The sequence below is a fragment of the Plectropomus leopardus genome, chromosome 2 (assembly GCF_026936395.1).
Source record: "Plectropomus leopardus strain MGB_pleo_1.0 chromosome 2, ASM2693639v1, whole genome shotgun sequence".
Taxonomy (NCBI): Eukaryota; Metazoa; Chordata; class Actinopteri; order Perciformes; family Serranidae; genus Plectropomus; species Plectropomus leopardus.
The window spans coordinates 17,510,158-17,528,526 of NC_142177.1; the positions used below are offsets into that span (position 1 = coordinate 17,510,158).

General features: G+C 40.9%; 1 protein-coding gene across 2 annotated transcripts in view; it reads left to right on the forward strand.

Moving 5' to 3' along the window:
- dnah1 (dynein, axonemal, heavy chain 1) overlaps positions 1 to 18,369 on the forward strand; it is a 40,994-nt gene that overhangs the window by 17,003 nt on the left and 5,622 nt on the right. Inside the window, exons 33-72 of one of the 2 annotated variants that reach the window (XM_088086756.1) lie at positions 27 to 213; positions 308 to 399; positions 512 to 666; positions 753 to 930; positions 1,009 to 1,203; positions 1,315 to 1,434; positions 1,872 to 2,030; positions 2,145 to 2,246; positions 2,346 to 2,486; positions 2,700 to 2,860; positions 2,944 to 3,101; positions 3,248 to 3,421; positions 3,876 to 4,054; positions 4,362 to 4,592; positions 4,736 to 4,932; positions 5,420 to 5,555; positions 6,292 to 6,500; positions 6,650 to 6,821; positions 7,912 to 8,103; positions 8,212 to 8,322; positions 8,581 to 8,766; positions 8,869 to 9,060; positions 9,709 to 9,876; positions 10,010 to 10,201; positions 10,756 to 10,887; positions 11,183 to 11,308; positions 11,470 to 11,589; positions 11,857 to 12,006; positions 12,116 to 12,276; positions 12,922 to 13,147; positions 13,489 to 13,684; positions 13,833 to 13,984; positions 14,098 to 14,294; positions 14,404 to 14,548; positions 14,827 to 14,985; positions 15,596 to 15,727; positions 16,776 to 16,946; positions 17,060 to 17,239; positions 17,457 to 17,633; positions 18,155 to 18,325. In XM_088086756.1, the coding sequence (XP_087942882.1) occupies positions 27 to 213; positions 308 to 399; positions 512 to 666; positions 753 to 930; positions 1,009 to 1,203; positions 1,315 to 1,434; positions 1,872 to 2,030; positions 2,145 to 2,246; positions 2,346 to 2,486; positions 2,700 to 2,860; positions 2,944 to 3,101; positions 3,248 to 3,421; positions 3,876 to 4,054; positions 4,362 to 4,592; positions 4,736 to 4,932; positions 5,420 to 5,555; positions 6,292 to 6,500; positions 6,650 to 6,821; positions 7,912 to 8,103; positions 8,212 to 8,322; positions 8,581 to 8,766; positions 8,869 to 9,060; positions 9,709 to 9,876; positions 10,010 to 10,201; positions 10,756 to 10,887; positions 11,183 to 11,308; positions 11,470 to 11,589; positions 11,857 to 12,006; positions 12,116 to 12,276; positions 12,922 to 13,147; positions 13,489 to 13,684; positions 13,833 to 13,984; positions 14,098 to 14,294; positions 14,404 to 14,548; positions 14,827 to 14,985; positions 15,596 to 15,727; positions 16,776 to 16,946; positions 17,060 to 17,239; positions 17,457 to 17,633; positions 18,155 to 18,325 (6,582 nt within the window). Of the gene's footprint in view, positions 1 to 26; positions 214 to 307; positions 400 to 511; positions 667 to 752; positions 931 to 1,008; positions 1,204 to 1,314; positions 1,435 to 1,871; positions 2,031 to 2,144; positions 2,247 to 2,345; positions 2,487 to 2,699; positions 2,861 to 2,943; positions 3,102 to 3,247; positions 3,422 to 3,875; positions 4,055 to 4,361; positions 4,593 to 4,735; positions 4,933 to 5,419; positions 5,556 to 6,291; positions 6,501 to 6,649; positions 6,822 to 7,911; positions 8,104 to 8,211; positions 8,323 to 8,580; positions 8,767 to 8,868; positions 9,061 to 9,708; positions 9,877 to 10,009; positions 10,202 to 10,755; positions 10,888 to 11,182; positions 11,309 to 11,469; positions 11,590 to 11,856; positions 12,007 to 12,115; positions 12,277 to 12,921; positions 13,148 to 13,488; positions 13,685 to 13,832; positions 13,985 to 14,097; positions 14,295 to 14,403; positions 14,549 to 14,826; positions 14,986 to 15,595; positions 15,728 to 16,775; positions 16,947 to 17,059; positions 17,240 to 17,456; positions 17,634 to 18,154; positions 18,326 to 18,369 lie in introns of those variants that run through there. The other variant, XM_088086759.1, reaches the window with a different exon arrangement.

The window sequence follows — 18,369 nt, forward strand, 5'->3', positions numbered from 1 at the left end:
TCTTCTGCAATCTCGCTGTCTCCCAGGAGTTGATCTGTCTGCGAGCCATTCAAGATGTCAATGTACCAAAGTTTTTACAGGAAGACTTGAAGCTCTTCAATGGTATTGTGTCTGATCTTTTTCCGAAGACAAAACAGGAGCCAATCAACTATGGCACACTTGAAGAGTCCATGCGTAATATCTGCACCAAGAAAAACCTCAAAGATGTGGATGGTAAGTTTTTCTGGAAGTTAAGAAAGTATGTTTTCAGATGTGCAGGTACCTGTTTTTTAAGGATGAGTAGATGATAGTATTGTGGTGATTGCAGGGTATATTAATAAGTGTATTCAACTGTATGAGACCACTGTGGTAAGACATGGCCTGATGTTGGTTGGACCCTCTGGATCAGGTAAAACCAAGGTGAGTCTTTTACAGTTTTACTAGCATGTTGATCATTTGATTGATTGATTTAATTGATTTTTATTTTGCAGTGTAGAGTCCTGTTTGTAAGTATTAGAGTTGTGTGTGTCAGTGTTATGAGATACTAGGTGCAGCAATAACAGCTTTGAAGGGCCAGCCCTCTGTGAGCGGTGGTGTGTATGAGGCGGTTCAGATATATGTCCTCAACCCAAAGTCAATCACCATGGGACAGCTCTATGGGGAGTATGACCTGCTCACACATGAGTGGTAAGTGATTCTTTGTTCTACATAAACTACAGAACAAATGTAAAATGTTAGACTTACAAATACACACATTTTCTCCACCCCTGTAGGACGGATGGTATCCTCTCATCTGTTATCCGTGGAGGTGCCTCATCCTTGGACAAAGACAAAAAGTGGTACATGTTTGATGGACCAGTGGACGCTGTATGGATTGAGAACATGAACACTGTGCTGGATGACAACAAAAAACTGTGCCTTAGCTCTGGTGAAATCATCAAGCTCACTGATGTACGGTTAAGTTTTCACAGTCCTAATTTTTTGGCCCTTTTGTTGTACCATGTGCATTAAGATGTTTTCCTCTTGCAGGTGATGACCATGATGTTTGAGGTGCAAGACTTGGCAGTGGCTTCTCCAGCCACAGTGTCTCGCTGCGGTATGGTCTACCTTGAGCCCAGTATTCTCGGCCTCATTCCATTTACAGAGTGTTGGCTGAAGCGGCTCCCTAAAGCCCTGAAACCTTTCACAGAGCAGCTCGACTCCCTATTTTCCAGGTTCCTGCAGGTCAGAGGGTAGACATAATTGACAGACATTAGCAGGGAATCCTAAAGGTTTTCAATACAGTAGATTATGATGCTATACACAATATTCTGCTTTTGTTTATATTTTACCCAGGACTCCATCACATTTGTCCATACCTCTGTAAAGGAGGTCATCACATCTCTGGACAGCAACCTTACCTGTAGTCTGCTTAAACTTATGGACTGCTTCTTCAGTCCCTTCAAAATTAAAGAGGTGCGTGCAGTTTTTTTCCTCTTAGATTAAACCCCATTAAGTGAATATAAAGAGATTTGTAATGCAAATATGATGTTTGAATCAATTACAACCCAAGCAGGATTTTAAGTTTCGATGGTCAATTGAGAGTGCTTTAGGGAAGCTGTACAAGCAACTATAAGCATCAGGTTTTGAGTTGTTAAAAAAAGGCAATTTAATTTGTGTGTTATTTAATTTATGTGTTATTATAATATCTGTCTTTGCAGTCATGTGTGGTGAAAAAACACAGAAGATGCTCTGCGATTTAATAACTTTTTCACTATTTCGGCAACAATTTCATGGGTGTAAATTCATGCGCAGGAAAGTTGATAAAAAATATTCCACTCTTTTATATGTATGCATTTTGTCGATTGTGATCCTCTGGCCAATATTCTGTCTTGGCCAATATTGTCTTTTAGGACCAGAAGCCACCACCCCAAAAGAAATTGGACCGCCTGAAGGAGCTGATTGAGCCCTGGTTCTTTTTCTCGCTGGTGTGGAGCGTAGGAGCCACAGGAGATGCAGGCAGTCGTAAACGCTTTAGTGCCTGGCTCAAGAACAAGATGGCAGATGAAAAGGTCATATCAGCATTTCCGCTTTGGCATCCTAATACCAAAATAGATTAGTGTCATTTGTATTGACAGTTGGATTATATCTTGACAGAGATTAATGTAAATGCATTTGTTCTTCAGATTGAGTTATGCTTTCCAGAGGAGTCTCTGGTGTATGACTACAGGCTTGATGATGCGGGGATTAGTAACTTTGAGGATGATGATGAAGACGAGGAAAGAAAAGTAAACAGATAAAACATAATCATACAGATTTTCTATGCAACAAAAACCATCAAATACATTTATGCATTTAATGCAATTATCCTTTTGCCTTCACTCTAGGTTCAATGGGTCAACTGGATGAAATACGCAGAGAGTGTTGTCATAACCCCAGAGACAAATTATGCTGACATCATGGTTCCCATTCCTGATACAGTGAGAATGTCTTTCCTCATGGATATGCTTTTGACCAATAAGAAACCTGTGAGTACTTTGATTGCAGTTGAGCTTCACACGTCTGTCTACAATTTTTTTTATTTTAACATTGTGAAAAATGGAATCACTTATCAATATAAACTGTGAACATTTTACACTGAAGCACTTATTCAGAATGCGTTCATAAATGTTTTAATGTCTTTATTCCTTTGAAAATGCAGCATTAGGTTAGATTTTTGTCTGTCTGTATGTGTGATCCAGTTGCTCTGTATTGGACCAACTGGCACAGGAAAGACCCTGACCATGTCAGACAAGCTGCTGAGGAACATGCCTGCTGAGTACATCACACACTTCCTCATGTTTTCTGCCCGCACCTCAGCCAACCAGACGCAAGACTACATAGACAGTAAACTAGACAAAAGGTTTGCTTGCTACTCATTATTTACACTTCAACAATGTATCTGTGACCCACCACTTCTTAACAATGCATGTGACTGTGTGTCAGGCGGAAAGGTGTGTTTGGACCTCCAGTAGGGAAGCACTTCATCATATTTATTGATGACCTAAACATGCCCATGTTGGAGACCTATGGTGCTCAGCCTCCTATTGAATTGCTGAGGCAATGGATGGACCATGGAGGCTGGTATGACAGGAAACAGATAGGTGAGAAAACTGTAGGCCTTTTCCCACCTTGCTTTTCTTTAAGTGTTTCTTAATGCCAAAAATAATAATTGTTGCTGTTTTAATGCATAGTTTGGCTTTTGTTATTTATTAGGTTTCATATTTGTTTTCCTGTCCTTTCTCCATAGGGACATTCAAGCGCATTGTTGATATCAACTTTGCCTGTGCCATGGGACCCCCAGGTGGAGGCCGAAACCCCATCACCCAGCGCTTCACACGCCACTTCAACTTCCTGTCTTTTACTGAAATGGAAGATGGCAGCAAGAAAAAGATTTTCTCCACCATTCTGGGCAGTTGGATGGGTAACTTTGGTCTGCCATTGTATTTAAATTCACTGGTAGGACAGCAGAATGGAGATTGGAGAGTAGATGATACTTATATCAGGCTATGAAAAAAAACATTTTCTTAATGAAACTCTGCTCTCTTTCAGATGGACTTATGAGTAGAAGGGAGCCAGGCAGTAAGTCAGGGACACAGAGGAAGGAAGTAAATTAAGAGTGCAAAGTTTGTGAGATGTTGTTCAATACTCAGCATCAGTTAGTTGAGCTTGCATGATATAAGAAGATACAAATCACATGTGTGAATAATTCTCATTTTCAGTCATTTTATTCCTGCAGAACATTTGAAAACAAACCATTGACTAAAGTAAAACTGTCCTCTGATAAAGCATTGTCTCAAATCCTACAGAAAACAAATTTTAACATTTCATGTTTTATTATTATCACTTTTGTCTTCTATCCTGCTGTTTCTCATCAGGACCTGTGCCAGCAATCCAGCCCCTGAATGAGTCTCTTGTCGACACTACTATCAGAGTCTACTCTACCATTACCTCCCAGCTCCTCCCAACTCCAGCCAAGTCACATTACACCTTCAACCTCAGAGACCTGTCCAAAGTCTTTCAGGGCATCCTCATGGCTGAGGCTGGAATGATAGAGGTAGTCAGATCCAACAGAATCACATTAAATTGAAATAAGCACGTTTCTATAATGAAACACAGTGTTGGTATTTCCTTTCTGGTTCAGTCAATTGATCCATTAAGTACTTACAAATTTAATTTCTTTTGAAACAACTAGTATCAGCAATGTACTGTATGGCTTATGACCCCTTTAAAATAGATGCAAGAAATATGGGTGCCCCAGAATAATTATATATATTTAAAGAAGTTTGAACCAAGCAGAAATGTCATTAAAATTACATCTCAAAATCCCCTTAATAAAAGTACAGTTACTTTGATGATTTTAGGACAAGTTGCAGCTGCTAAGGCTGTGGTACCACGAAAGCTGCCGGGTTTTCCAGGATCGCCTGGTGTGTGCTGAGGACAGAGACTGGTTCAACAGGCTACTGAAGGATTGCATTCAGGAGTTTGACTGCAGGTTTGAAGAGGCTGTGCCCTGCCAGCCTGTTTTGTATGGAGATTTCATGATTCCTGGAGCTGACCACAAACTCTACACACTCATTGAGGACAATGAAAAGGTGAGTGGCACCCATCAGTGTTAGAAATATATTCAAGTATGTTAAACCACTGACACAGTTGGCTTATTGGTAGTTACATTGTATTTTGTGAGGATGCTTGATTTAATTTAATTGTTTTTTTAACCCCATATTATATAATTTAGTTGGTGAAAGTGATGGAGGAATACATGGAAGACTACAACCAGACCAATACCAAAAAGATGAAGCTGGTGCTCTTCATGGATGCCATTGAGCATGTGTGTCGTATTAGCCGTATTGTGCGCCAGCCTCTGGGTAATGCCCTGCTGCTTGGAGTGGGCGGGAGCGGGCGACAGTCACTTACTAAGCTGGCCTCACATATGTGAGTTTGTCATATTTTGTACATCTAACAAGCAAAATGTAACTTTCATGAAACAGAGTTTTTTTCGTCATAAATCTGCTTTTTTATAAAGATCACACTGATGGTTTTGCATGTTTTCAATACTATTATTTTACTGCTGACTGTTTCTCAAAGCAAACACAACTTTTTGGGTTGATGTTTGACTTTATGATCAGCTGATGGTTTCTATTAAGCACACTATAAAAACAGAATGAGAGATGAGAAATAGTAATACATAACAATGGACGTTCTGTTGCCTGCTTTGTCAAAATTGCATCATTTATTAATTATTGAACAATAGTTTAGGTATTGCTTAAAACATTTTTTAAAAAACAGAAAATTCTTCTAAGGCTTTTCAACCATGAATTAACGCATTCTACTGTTAATGTGCTAAAACATGCAGGAACACCAGTGTTATTCTTTAAGTGTCTTGTGCCCTAGTTCTCAAAGTGTGTTTGTCCATATTCAGGTCAGAGTATGAGTGTTTCCAGATTGAGCTGTCTAAAAACTACGGTCAGACAGAGTGGAGAGATGATATTAAAAGCATCATGCTGAAGGCCGGCCTTCAGAACCAGCAGATCACCTTTCTATTTGTGGACACACAGGTAAAGAATTCTCCTGTCACATGATTCAGTATACGGCATGTACGGATTGAGTTCAACCACTCATACTTTCGCACTATGTGTCACATTCACCCATTCAGACACACATTCAAACACAGGTGGCTGAGGCTACTGTAAAAGGTGCCACCTGGTACTCAGTTTTAAAAACACTTGCACTCATACACAGCCATCAGGAGCAATTTGGGGGTCAGTATCCAAAGGATACTTCAGCTGGGGATCGGACTGCCAACTCTACCTACTGAGCTACAGGTTTCCATGTGTTTGGTAGTTTAATAGCATCACTACCACATAAACTGTGCTGGGGCTGTGTGGTAGGAATGTTGTTGTAGTGTTGGCATGTATTTAAAGTCAGTTTGAATAAAGCATGAACAGAGATTCAAAGCATACTGTATTGGTATTTACATGATCTAAAGCAGGCATGTCAAACTGGTCCACAGGGGGGCCGGTGTGGCTGCAGGTTTTTGTGCCAACCAACCAAGAGCACACAGTTTGACCAATCAACTGTCTGAAGACAGAGATCAGTTGATTAAATAAGTCAAGTCTGGTGTGCTGCTACTTGGTTGGAAACAAAACCTGCAGCCACACCGGCCCCCCTGTGGACCGGTTTGACATGCCTGATCTAAAGCATGTAATGCATGATGCAATGGACAGTATTTCTATTACCTGCAGAAGACAATGCAGCATTTTACTCATTAGTACCTTTGTGTCAATTTCCCAGATTAAGAGTGAGTCATTCCTGGAGGATATCAACAGCATTTTGAACTCTGGGGACGTCCCAAACCTGTATGCAACAGACGAGCAGGAGCGCATCCTGACAGCCATGAAGCCAGTGGTGCAAGATCTGGGCCAGCAGCCAACTAAATCCAACCTTATGGCTGCATACATCAGGAGGGTCCGCAGCAACATCCACACTGTACTCTGCATGAGGTTAGTAATTGTAATAAGTTTGATCACAATGTCAAAAGACAAATAAAAGAAGTGTCTAACTGTGGCCTTCACATTGTTCTTCTTATACACATCTTTATTCTCTCACTTACTCCCACTAACCCCTCTCCTCTTCATTCCTTCCTCTACAGTCCTATCGGTGAGGTTTTCCGTGCACGGCTGAGGCAGTTTCCCTCATTGGTGACATGTTGCACCATAGACTGGTTCAGCGCCTGGCCAGAGGAGGCTTTGCAAGCTGTAGCCACATCGTTCTTGAATGAGTTGCCTGAGCTAGAAGCCAGCCCCACAGTCATGACAGGACTGGTGAGGATTCTGTGTGTGTGTGTGTGTGTGTGTGTGTGTGTGTGTGTGTGTGTGTGTGTGTGTGTGTGTGTGTGTGTGTGTGTGTGTGTGTGCGTGTGTGTGTGTGTGTGTGCGCATGCGTGCGTGTGTGCGTGCGTGCATGTGTGTCAATGGGTTTTGTGTGTTGAAAAATACAATATTGATAATCTAAATAATGTTTAGAAACAAACAGCTACTGGACATAAACAAAATGTGTCAACAAGTTAAATTTCATATAATATAAAACCTCTGTAACTGTGAGACCAGCTTATGATTTTATATTTACGTGTGACTGGCTAATTGTTTGTCACACTGAGTCCATGTTTGGCAAGGGTTCATCTTTGTGTTTTAGTTTTTACAATAAGAAATAAGATACCATAGACAGTAGATACGGGCATGTGGGTCACAACAACATTCTTGAGGAAAGTAATCAAACACAGTCAACATCTGGTTGTGAACAATATAGTTATTGTCAAAATGTGTTGGATGGTAATGGAGTTCAACCAGCAGTGATCAGCATACAGCTGATTAACTGCCATATAATAATGATACATGAACTGGGCTAACTTCCCTCACTTTCTCAAATATTTCACATGTAATAAAATGGTAAAAATAAAATGATATTGGTTGAATTTGGGGGTAACCATCAAGGAAATTGTTCAGGCATAAATGAGGATAATGCGTTGTTTGGGAAGGAAATAACCCTTTAGTGTAAAAAGATTGGAAGTATTACTATGTAGCAATACTAGGTGCGTGTGAGGACTGCTGGGGCCATGAAGCCTGTGTACTACACATTTATTTGAATTTGTAAAGTTATCTCAAAGGTTTTCACAGCATAACCATGTAACAATGAGAGACCAGTGACAACAAGTAGGTTGCTGTGATGGATCACCTTACTCAAGCAATTGTTTTAAGTCTCTGCAAATGCATTTTTATACCTCGGGTTAAATAAGTGGAAACTGGCCGCCTGAAAAGAAAAGGAAAAAGGGGGAAAAACTGTAATCAAAAAATTTAAATACTAAAATAACTTCTGATGAAGCACAGTCTCCCCTTATTTAATTGCCTTCTTTAGACACTGATGTGTGTGAAGATCCACCAGATTGTAGCCAGGAAGTGTGAACAGTACCTGGCAGAGCTTTCTCGACACAACTATGTCACACCAAAGAGCTACCTGGAACTGCTCAACATCTTCTCAGATCTCATTGGACTCAAGAAGCAAGAACTGTGTGGGGCTCGTAAGCGCATGAAGACTGGCCTAGACAAGGCAAGATGCTTATCCAAAAAAATTACCATAATGGAAATTCAATATGTAGTTTGTGTTCATATGCCTAATTATCACTGACGGACTACCTGCTGTTCTGTGTACCTGTAGCTTCTCAGCACAGCGGAGGATGTGAGTAAGATGCAGGAGGAGCTGGAAACGATGAGACCTCTTTTGGAGGAGGCCGCTAAGGACACTGAAGTCACTATGGAGACCATCAAAGTAAGAAAACTAACACACAAAAAGTCTTACAGTTAGGCTTCAAACTGTCTCTGTATGAATCCCATAGGGTGTCATTTCTATATATAAAGTATGGAAATTTATGCTTTTGTTTTTTACAGAATGTCAGTAATAGTGGAACAAAAACTGGGGCCAATGTTGTTTTTATTCTAGTGTTAGTATACATGTATGAGCTGTTTTTTAGAAAACACATCTTATAACTTATGGACCTTGAGTGTGATTTATACTCTGTGTTGACAGAAAGACACAGTGGTTGCAGAGGAAACCCGGAAGTCAGTGCAAGCAGAGGAGGCCAAGGCTTCAGAGCAAGCCCGTTTTGCAGGAGCCATTGCAGCAGATGCCCAGAGAGACTTGGATGAGGCTCTGCCAGCCCTAGATGCTGCCCTCACCAGCCTCAAGTCACTCAACAAGAATGATGTCACTGAAGTGAGGGATTTAGATGATGACTGGTTGAAGATATTCTTCAAATAGTACTGTATTGCTAGTTTACAAGTAGATTATAACCTCCTGAATGTTTTCTTTCCATAGGTGCGAGCCATGCAGCGACCTCCCCAGGGGGTGAAGCTGGTTATTGAGGCAGTGTGCATTATGAAGGGCATCAAACCCAAAAGGGTACCTGGAGAGAAGCCTGGCACAAAGGTTGACGACTATTGGGAACCTGGTAAGGGTCTGCTACAAGACCCTGGCAAGTTTCTGGAGAGCCTCTTCAAGTATGATAAGGTAGAGCAAACATTAAGTGGATTTAGTGCTGTGTCATTGTATTGAGTGTTTATTGGTGTTTCTTAAATGGGGGTATGCGTACTGCTAGGGGAACTCTAAAGTACTGAAGAGGTTATGTTCAATGTTTTAAAATTGTTCACTTAAATAATATAAGTCATGATTCCTAAAATAATTGTATCACTAAAGTATAACTTATAAAAAAGACAAAGCTCAATGCAGGTACAATGCAGTCTCAATGTTGTTGCATGATGACAAAAAAATGGTTTGCCATGAATTTAGTGATGGATTCTAACAGTTAAAATGTAGCATTTTGATTTTTTTTCAGTTAAAGGTTGTTGTTGTTTAGTAAATCAGACACTGATGATGCAGCACTGTACTACACCCCCTTATAGAGGTGTCTTTTTGTGCTGGTCAGTGGGTAGTTAGCTAGAAAAGTATTTTAAAGGGGGTGCAGTCATAAAAAAATGTTTTAAATCCACGGTTGTATGTTATTACAGTATCTCCAGAACATGATTATTGTCTCTTTCCAATTTGATGTAAACCTCTAAAGTTCTCTAAATGTAAAGTAATGTATGTTTGTAGCTGATTTGGTCATTTCCTGTTTGTAAGATGTATTAAATCAGCTTTTTCCAACAATCATTTTTGCAGGACAACATCCCAGACAACGTGATCAATTTAGTCCAGCCCTACATAGATAATGAGGAATTCCAGCCGGCCTCCATTGCCAAAGTTTCCAAAGCCTGTACCTCTATTTGCCAGTGGGTGCGAGCCATGCATATATATCACTTTGTGGCCAAGGCAGTGGAACCTAAAAGGGTAAAAATAGAAATCCACATTTTAGCCATTGCTATGGTTATGTTAGACATCACTGTACCTACATGAGAGTCATGTAAATGTTAAAGATGATGTGAATGTAGATGTAAATATTATGGTGTAAATATGTGCACAGCAAGCTCTTCAGGGGGCCCAGAATGACTTAGCAGAGACACAGCGCATCCTGGATGAAGCAAAAGAACAGCTGGCAGCGGTGGAGGGCGGCATTGCGACTTTGCAGGCCAAGTACCAGGACTGTGTGGCTAAGAAAGACGAGCTGGACAACAAGTACCAACTGTGTGAGGCCCGCCTCGTCCGAGCGGACAAGGTCAGAAGGAGGGATAAGATAAGATAAGACAGCACTTCAATGATCCCCAGGGGGAAATATAGTATTACAGCAGCACATAAAAAAACATATACAGATAACAAATGAATCGAAGTTAGAGGGCTACATACTGTACAATAACCTAAACAAGTGTGTTGTAATAAGTACTTAAAAGCAGTAATGCAAAAGGGAAATAGTAGATACAGAGTACAGTATACTTTGAATATATGTAGATTTGTTTGTATGCATTTGAAGATAATCAAGCATACAGTGCAAATAAAGACACATAATATTCTCATATATATATTATGAATAATATATCTAAGTATAATATTGATATTTTATATGCATGTTTGCATAATACATAAAAATATGTTTTACAAACATTTATATATATGTATTCACATAATAAGTTCTAAGTATGGGACAGCAGAATACAACTGGATACAGAAATAAAAATGTGTGTAAAACCCAGTATTAGCACCACATAAATCGCACCACTAAAGATAATGCATTTGATAGTTATATCATATTGATGCATTGATCTTCTTCTCCAGCTTATAGGAGGACTGGCAGATGAGAAGGTGCGTTGGAAAGAAACAGTGCAACATCTGGATTACATGGTCAATAATGTGGCAGGCGATGTGCTTCTATCTGCTGGATATGTGGCGTACCTGGGACCATTCACTGTAAGTTGGTTGCAATTAAGTGAGTGCATGTGGAAAAAGTGGCTTAGGTTAAAATCAAACATAACGTGTTCACTCGCAATTAAATGTTTTCAGACTGGGTGCTGATTCCTCAAAGTGCATCTCAATGCAGTCAAAATCAGGACAACACTCCAATTATAACATTTTTTATTGCCATACCATGACAATAAATTTTGAATGCAAAAAAGTTGCTTTACCCATAATAAACTGCACACATGCACACACACCAATTATAATTAATGACATTTTTAGGACTGAATATTGTTTTTGTGATTAGGGAGAGTACAGGACTGCCATGGCTGAGGAGTGGCTGCATTGTTTCAAAGAGCTAAGTGTTCCACACACTGATGAACCGAACCTGATCAGCACCCTGGGAGATGCGGTCAAGATCCGCTCATGGCAGGTGAGAACCGATATGTTGTAAGCTGATTTTCAGCGTCTAAGCCTCTTAAGACCAATCTTAAATTTCAATAAGACCATCAGACTGTAATTTTTTTCTGAGTGCTTAAATTAATTCAGTTATTTACCTTTTCTACCATCATACTTTGTCATTTTTGTGTACAGATATCCGGTTTGCCTAAGGATAACCTTTCAGTAGAGAATGGTGTGATTGCCCAATACTCTCTGCGCTGGGCTTTATTCATTGATCCTCAGGGGCAAGCCAACACGTGGATCAAAAACATGGTGAGGATGCTTATCTGTGTGCTGATCCATCTGTAACTGCAGAGGGTGCCAGTGAGATAAAACAACATGAAAAGTACATGTATTGTTTGTAATGATAATTTATGTACCAGTACTGAGAGTTAACATAACAGTATCCAGTGGGTGGTGGGTATATATCTGGGGTTACCGTTTAATCCACATCACTCACAACTCCTCTGGAAAGCCTCATGGTTTCTGTGGTCATTTTAATTCACTGCTCATTCATACTTACTTCCTGTTGTCACCCAGGAGAGGGACAATGGATTGGAGGTTATGAAGCTAAGTGACCGGGACTTCCTCCGTAGTCTTGAGAACGCCATTCAATTTGGTAAACCCTGCCTCTTAGAGAATGTGGGAGAGGAGTTAGATCCTGCTTTAGAACCTGTACTTTTGCAACAGGTGACTACACACACATCTTTTACAAATAAAAAATGACTTGCACTGTACGACACTGTTATACAAAAATCTACCACATACTGGTATGCTTAAGTGACTGTTTGGCCCTTAGACATTTAAGCAGCAAGGCGGCACAGTGCTGAAGCTTGGTGATTCAGTCATCCCTTACCATGAAAGCTTCAAGATGTACATCACCACCAAGCTGCCGAACCCACACTACTCTCCAGAGGTGTCCACCAAAGTTACCCTCATTAACTTTACCCTATCACCCAGGTAACACATTTTAAATAGATAACATATCTTATTTTTGTCATTACTTTAATCATTTATTACATTACATTTTACTCAGCTCCTTTTTTGCTGAGATCTGGCAGAAGAGTCTTACTGCTTTACTCAATGGACCCTGCATCCAAAATACACAAGTGGTCTGATTATTGAAGTATTACAAGTGCAAAACATGCAATAATAAGTAACATTTAAAAGCAATGACATGCAAGTTCATGTATTTGGTAGGTCTGAAAATTCATATGACAGTCTTTCAGTCTCAGCTGTTTAATTGCAGATAAATACTCAACCAAAATAGTCTGCATTCTATATCTTAAAATAAAACTGTGAGCTAAGGATTTTAAGAGGAGTTTAAAAAATGATTGTGATTGTCTACCAGACAGAAAACCAAGTCAAGTCAAGTCAAGTCAGTTTTATTTATATAGCCCATTATCACAAAACAAGGTTTGCCTCAGAGGGCTTTACAGTGTACGACATCCCTCTGCCCTTAGACCCTCACATCACCCAAGGAAAAACTCCCCAAAAAGAACCAATAATTTTTCATCATCAATTTGGGATATGACCTTCATTCTGACAATTATGGTTTTATTGTGTGTGTGTTTGTGTTGTAAATGCACACGTGTGTCTTTCCAGTGGTCTAGAGGACCAGTTACTGGGCCAGGTTGTGGCTGAAGAACGTCCAGACCTGGAGGAGGCTAAGAACCAGTTGATCATCAGCAATGCAAAGATGAAACAGGAACTAAAAGGAATTGAGGATGAGATTCTGTTCCGACTCAGCTCCACAGAGGGAAACCCAGTGGACAACGAGGAGCTCATTCAAGTGTTAGGGGCCTCCAAGATTAAAGCTGGAGAGATCAAGGTCAGACAGTGGGGGAGCTATGTATGTATGTATGTATATATATATATATATATATATATATATATATATATATATATACACACACACACACACACACACACACACACACATATATTATGGAGAAACCGATGTGGTGCATCAGATGTTGCACGATGCAACAAGATACTTGGACAACCGCTTACTGTTGGACTTGATGTAATATCTTATATGTCCCAACATCAAGGTCTTAAATAACCAGATTAAAAACCTCATACAGTGTGTGATGCTTTGGTGATGTGCCATCAAACTAATGTGCTACTATTGTTGGATATTGTATTAATGCAAACTGGTTTTACTGGCAGGCCAAAGTGATAGCAGCAGAGCAGACAGAGCAGGACATTGACGCCACCCGTTTGGAGTATGTGCCGGTGGCTGTGCGCACACAAATCCTCTTCTTCTGTGTATCAGACCTGTGCAACGTTGACCCCATGTACCAGTACTCACTTGAATGGTTCCTTGGCATCTTCATGGCTGGCATTGCCAACTCTGAGAGAGCAGGTAGGACACTTTTCACAGTAAATTCCATTATCCTCTCCGATTACAAGATTATACACAGAATTATGTCTGTGCAGGTGGAAAAATCATGGAAATTGGTTAATGGCGCTGAAACCAGATTTAAATGTTTATTTTTTCATATATCTCATAGACACAGTGGAGCAGAGAATCGCCAACATCAATGAATTTTTCACCTTCAGCCTATACAGCAATGTGTGTCGCAGCTTGTTTGAGAAGCACAAACTCATGTTCGCCTTTCTCCTGTGTGCTCGCATCATGATGAATGAGAACAAAATTGACATGGTGAGCAACAGATGAGTATGCAGTTTCTCACACCCCTCTTAAGTAGTACACAAATACACAAGTTGAGTTAATCTAGTACATATAGTGAATCTGGGCATGTGTCTCTGCTGCAGGCTGAGTGGCGCTATCTACTATCTGGAGGAATGCCTGTCCAAGAGCTGACCAACCCAGCAGTGAGCTGGCTTTCGGAGCGTGCCTGGCAGGACATCCTGGGCCTCAGCACGCTGGACAACTTTAGCAACCTGGCAGAGAGCTTCACTGAACATCTGCAGGGTTTCAAGAGAATTTTTGACAGCAACCAGCCTCACAGGCAAGCATAAGATAACCACTCTCTTAACAAATTCACATTTGTTTCCTTCATTTGTACGTGCAGAAGTTTCCAATATCTAACAAGGTGTGTTCATATGTTTCGCCTACAGGGAGCCTCTCCCAGGAGAGTGGGACACAAAGCTGGACTCATTCCAGAAATTGTTGGTCCTGCGCTGTCTGAGGGCTGACTGCCTTGTTCAAGGCCTACAGGACTTTGTCTCAGCTCAGCTGGGACAACGCTTCATAGAGCCTCAGGTAGGATACCTCCCTCTTGCCTTTATGTTGATAATAAAACCAATATTTATGTGTTGACACAAAGTGAGCCTTATCTCTGTGACAGTGGCTTACAAGTGTGTTAATAATGGTTCAGTTTGTTCTGGCTGGGTCTGCAGCAGTGCAAACATTGGTTCATGTTTGAAGCACAGAATTAACTATGCTAACTTCAGCTAGAAATGATTTCCGGTTGTTTGTTTGATAGTATGCACGAGCAGTGTTTATGGCTTGATACTCTTTCTCTCTCCATTTTTCCACAGACGTCAGACCTGTCTGCGGTATTCACTGAGTCGTCCCCGTCCACTCCCCTCATCTTCGTCCTGTCCCCTGGGACTGACCCTGCTGCTGACCTCTACAAGTTTGCTGATGTCATGCAGTTCTCCAAGAAAATGAGTGCCATCTCTCTGGGCCAGGGCCAGGTCAGGGCTAGGGTTAATGCCTGTGAATTCTCTCTCACCCTCACTCTCCCCTTCTTACACTCTCTGTGACCCTTCAGAAAGGCACTGTAAAACACTGTCTCACAGAGCCATGCCATTCTCATTTGTCTGGTTGAGAATGGTCCCCTCTGTGCTAATGGTTTTCTCTATTTATGGCTTTAGCCCACGAAAATGCACAATACTACTTTGATAGATTCTAGATTCTACCTCATGTGTAGGTTTTAGGATAAATGCTGACTCATCCTCCACAAACCTGAAACCAAGTGGCCAGACAAACATTTCTCCCAGCAACACACTACCCCTGTGGCTGTTCAATAGGTGTTAGTGTGTGTTTATCACATTACTTACAATTATGTGAGTTAGAAACCTGGCTAATGCTGGGGTGCTCTATCACCATGTCCTCGGTTTAGGTCCACATAAAATCGAGGGCTCTCAAACCTTCCTAAAAGACTCCTGGAAATGTCAAACTGGCTGTAGATAGATGTGCTGCATCCCACTGTCAAAATATTTCCTGTCTCTTTATATACAGATCACAAGTCTTGTTGTTGTCTTCACATCTGCCTTTGCTTCTGCTGCTGTTTGTGTGATTCAGGGCCCCTGGGCTGAGATCATGATGCACACCGCTATGGAAAGAGGTCAGTGGGTCTTCTTCCAGAACTGTCACCTGGCGCCCAGCTGGATGCCTGCCCTGGAGAGACTCATCGAAAACATCAACCCAGTAAAGGTCAGAGCATATGCAGACACATACCATGCATTACAGTAGTACTGTACTGGGTTCTTGCACAATGTGGAAAACATGGAGTTTGATTTTAGTAATTTCAAGGTCTGGATAAGAACGAACATAGTTTGGAAAAATAGTTGTGTTTCCAGACTACTACCCCTAATCTGTGTTCCAAAATTTAAAATTCTGAAATTCTTAAAATAAATTGCTCATACAAACAGTGTTTTTCATGGCCAGGCAGCCAGGTGGGCTTTTGTGTAATTTTAGTTTATATCCTGAAAACTGGCTGAAGTGGATGAGTAGTGATAGCACATTTGGTAGTAAAATATAGGGGCTTGATAAGAAAAGTAAAAGATTGTCTGTGTATAAAGCCACTTTGAGTTTAACTCCCTTCCTCCAAACCCCTGTGAACTCTTTACAGCTACAGCTTTATGGCCAGGTCAAAAAGTAGTGGGCTTAAGGGGCACCATTGATGAGTTCCCAGTTGGAGGTTGAAAGGTAGGGACTGTTGACAGTTGGTGAGGACTGAGGCGGTAGGGCACAAATGCAATAATCTAATCCTTGTGATGAAATTAGTTTCAAAGTCGAACAGGTACCTCCACTCCACATGGTCAAAAGCTTTCTCGGCGTCCAGAGAAAGGACAAATTCAGAGACCGCGTTGGAGGGAGAGTACAAAATATTAAACAAACGACATGCATTAAGATAAGAGTGGTGGTTTTTGATAAAATCAGTTTGGTCTTCAGATATGACCGTTAGCAGAACATTCTCCAATCTACGGTCCAAAACTTTGGCAAGAATTTTGATAAAGAAACTGGCCTGTAGGAGGAGCACCATTGGTTTTTTATCTTTCTTTGCATTACAGTGATGGATGCTTCACTGAATGATGCTGGAAGTTAGATGTCTGAAATTTTGAGTTTGGAGAAGTATGGAATTTTGAACTGAAAAATGTGTAGGAACACTGATTGTATGTCAGACAACCCTGTCATTTACTTTGCCCATGTTAGTTTACTACCTTTGCTGCCTACCACATGCCCCACAATCCAAAAACAGGTGCATAAGGACTTCCGTCTGTGGCTCACAAGTCTTCCCAGCAACAAGTTCCCTGTGTCCATTCTCCAAAATGGGTCAAAGATGACCATTGAGCCTCCCAAGGGAATCAAAGCCAATCTCCAGAAAACCTACCTGAGGCTCACCAATGATTTTATCTCCTCTTCCACTAAGGTCTGCTTTGTCTCTTACTGCTTATTATATTTCCCACCTCATACTTTAGAAAACCTGCCAGTATATTATTGACAACATGTAACATCTCTGACCTTTTCCTCTTTCATCTCCAGAAAACACACCTCAAGTCTTTGCTCCTGTCTCTGTGTCTCTTCCATGGAATTGCTCTGGAGCGGCGAAAGTTTGGCCCATTAGGCTTTAACATTCCCTACGAGTTCACTGATGGAGACCTGAACATCTGCATCAGCCAACTCAAAATGTTCCTGGACGAGTACCAGGACATCCCATATAAGGTGGGGGAGAGAAGGTGTCTGCTTATATTTAACAACCTATTGAAACAACAGTAGCTCCAAATCTACATCAGTTACAATCACTGTGATCCTGTCCTGAGAGAGAGAGAGAGAGAGAGAGGCTCTCTGTGTGTGTGTGTGTGTGTGTGTGTGTGTGTGTGTGTGTGTGTGTGTTTGAGAATGTTCATCTGTCTCCTGTTCTTGTCCTCCACCTGTCCAGGTGCTAAAATATACTGCAGGGGAGATTAATTATGGCGGCCGTGTGACAGATGATTGGGACAGACGATGTCTACTCAGCGTGCTGGAGGATTTCTACTGTCCCGCTGTGCTTATTGATGATCATGTCTACTCTACGTCTGGAGTCTACCGGCAGATAGACACAAATCTGGATATCAAGGTGAGATAAGCACTGAAGCACTGAAAAGACTGTGATAAGAGGAGTGCATTAGACTTGACCTTTGTCTGCATCAGTTTGTATATCATATACAAAATACATATATATTCAAAGTAAGAGCATCACACGGTTACTCACTGTTCTTTATATCTAATATTGAGTCTTAAGGTGAGTCACAGTAAAAGAGATATGTGTAATTAAGCAACATACCACAAAAATAGATGATTCCTTTAAAAGCAGATAACTGTCATGCAATGTTTATCCATGGCATTAAATTGTTTGGAACAACCCTTTAAGATACAGCAACAGTGACACATGAACAACAGTTTTCTTTTGAGAAGCCTGACTTTAATTTCATGAAATGAGCTGAACCACAGGCTGTGTATAAGATCATTTTTTCAACAAAATTACTGAAAGTTATATGCTGTAGTATTTATAGTGTCACATCAACTTCTGAACTACTGACTATCAAACTAATAATGACAGTGAGTGAGTGACTTGTTGTCATGGCAATTTGATTCTAGGATTACTTGGTGTACATTCGTGGTTTGCCCATCAATGATACACCTGAGATTTTTGGTCTCCATGACAACGCTAACATCAGCTTCGCCCAAAATGAGACCTTTGCCCTGCTGGGAGCCGTGGTTCGTCTCCAGCCTCGAGCTGCATCTTCTGGGGGCAAAACTCTAGAGGAGGTACAGATTTGATTTTCTTTGTTCTTAACTTTATGGGACTCCTG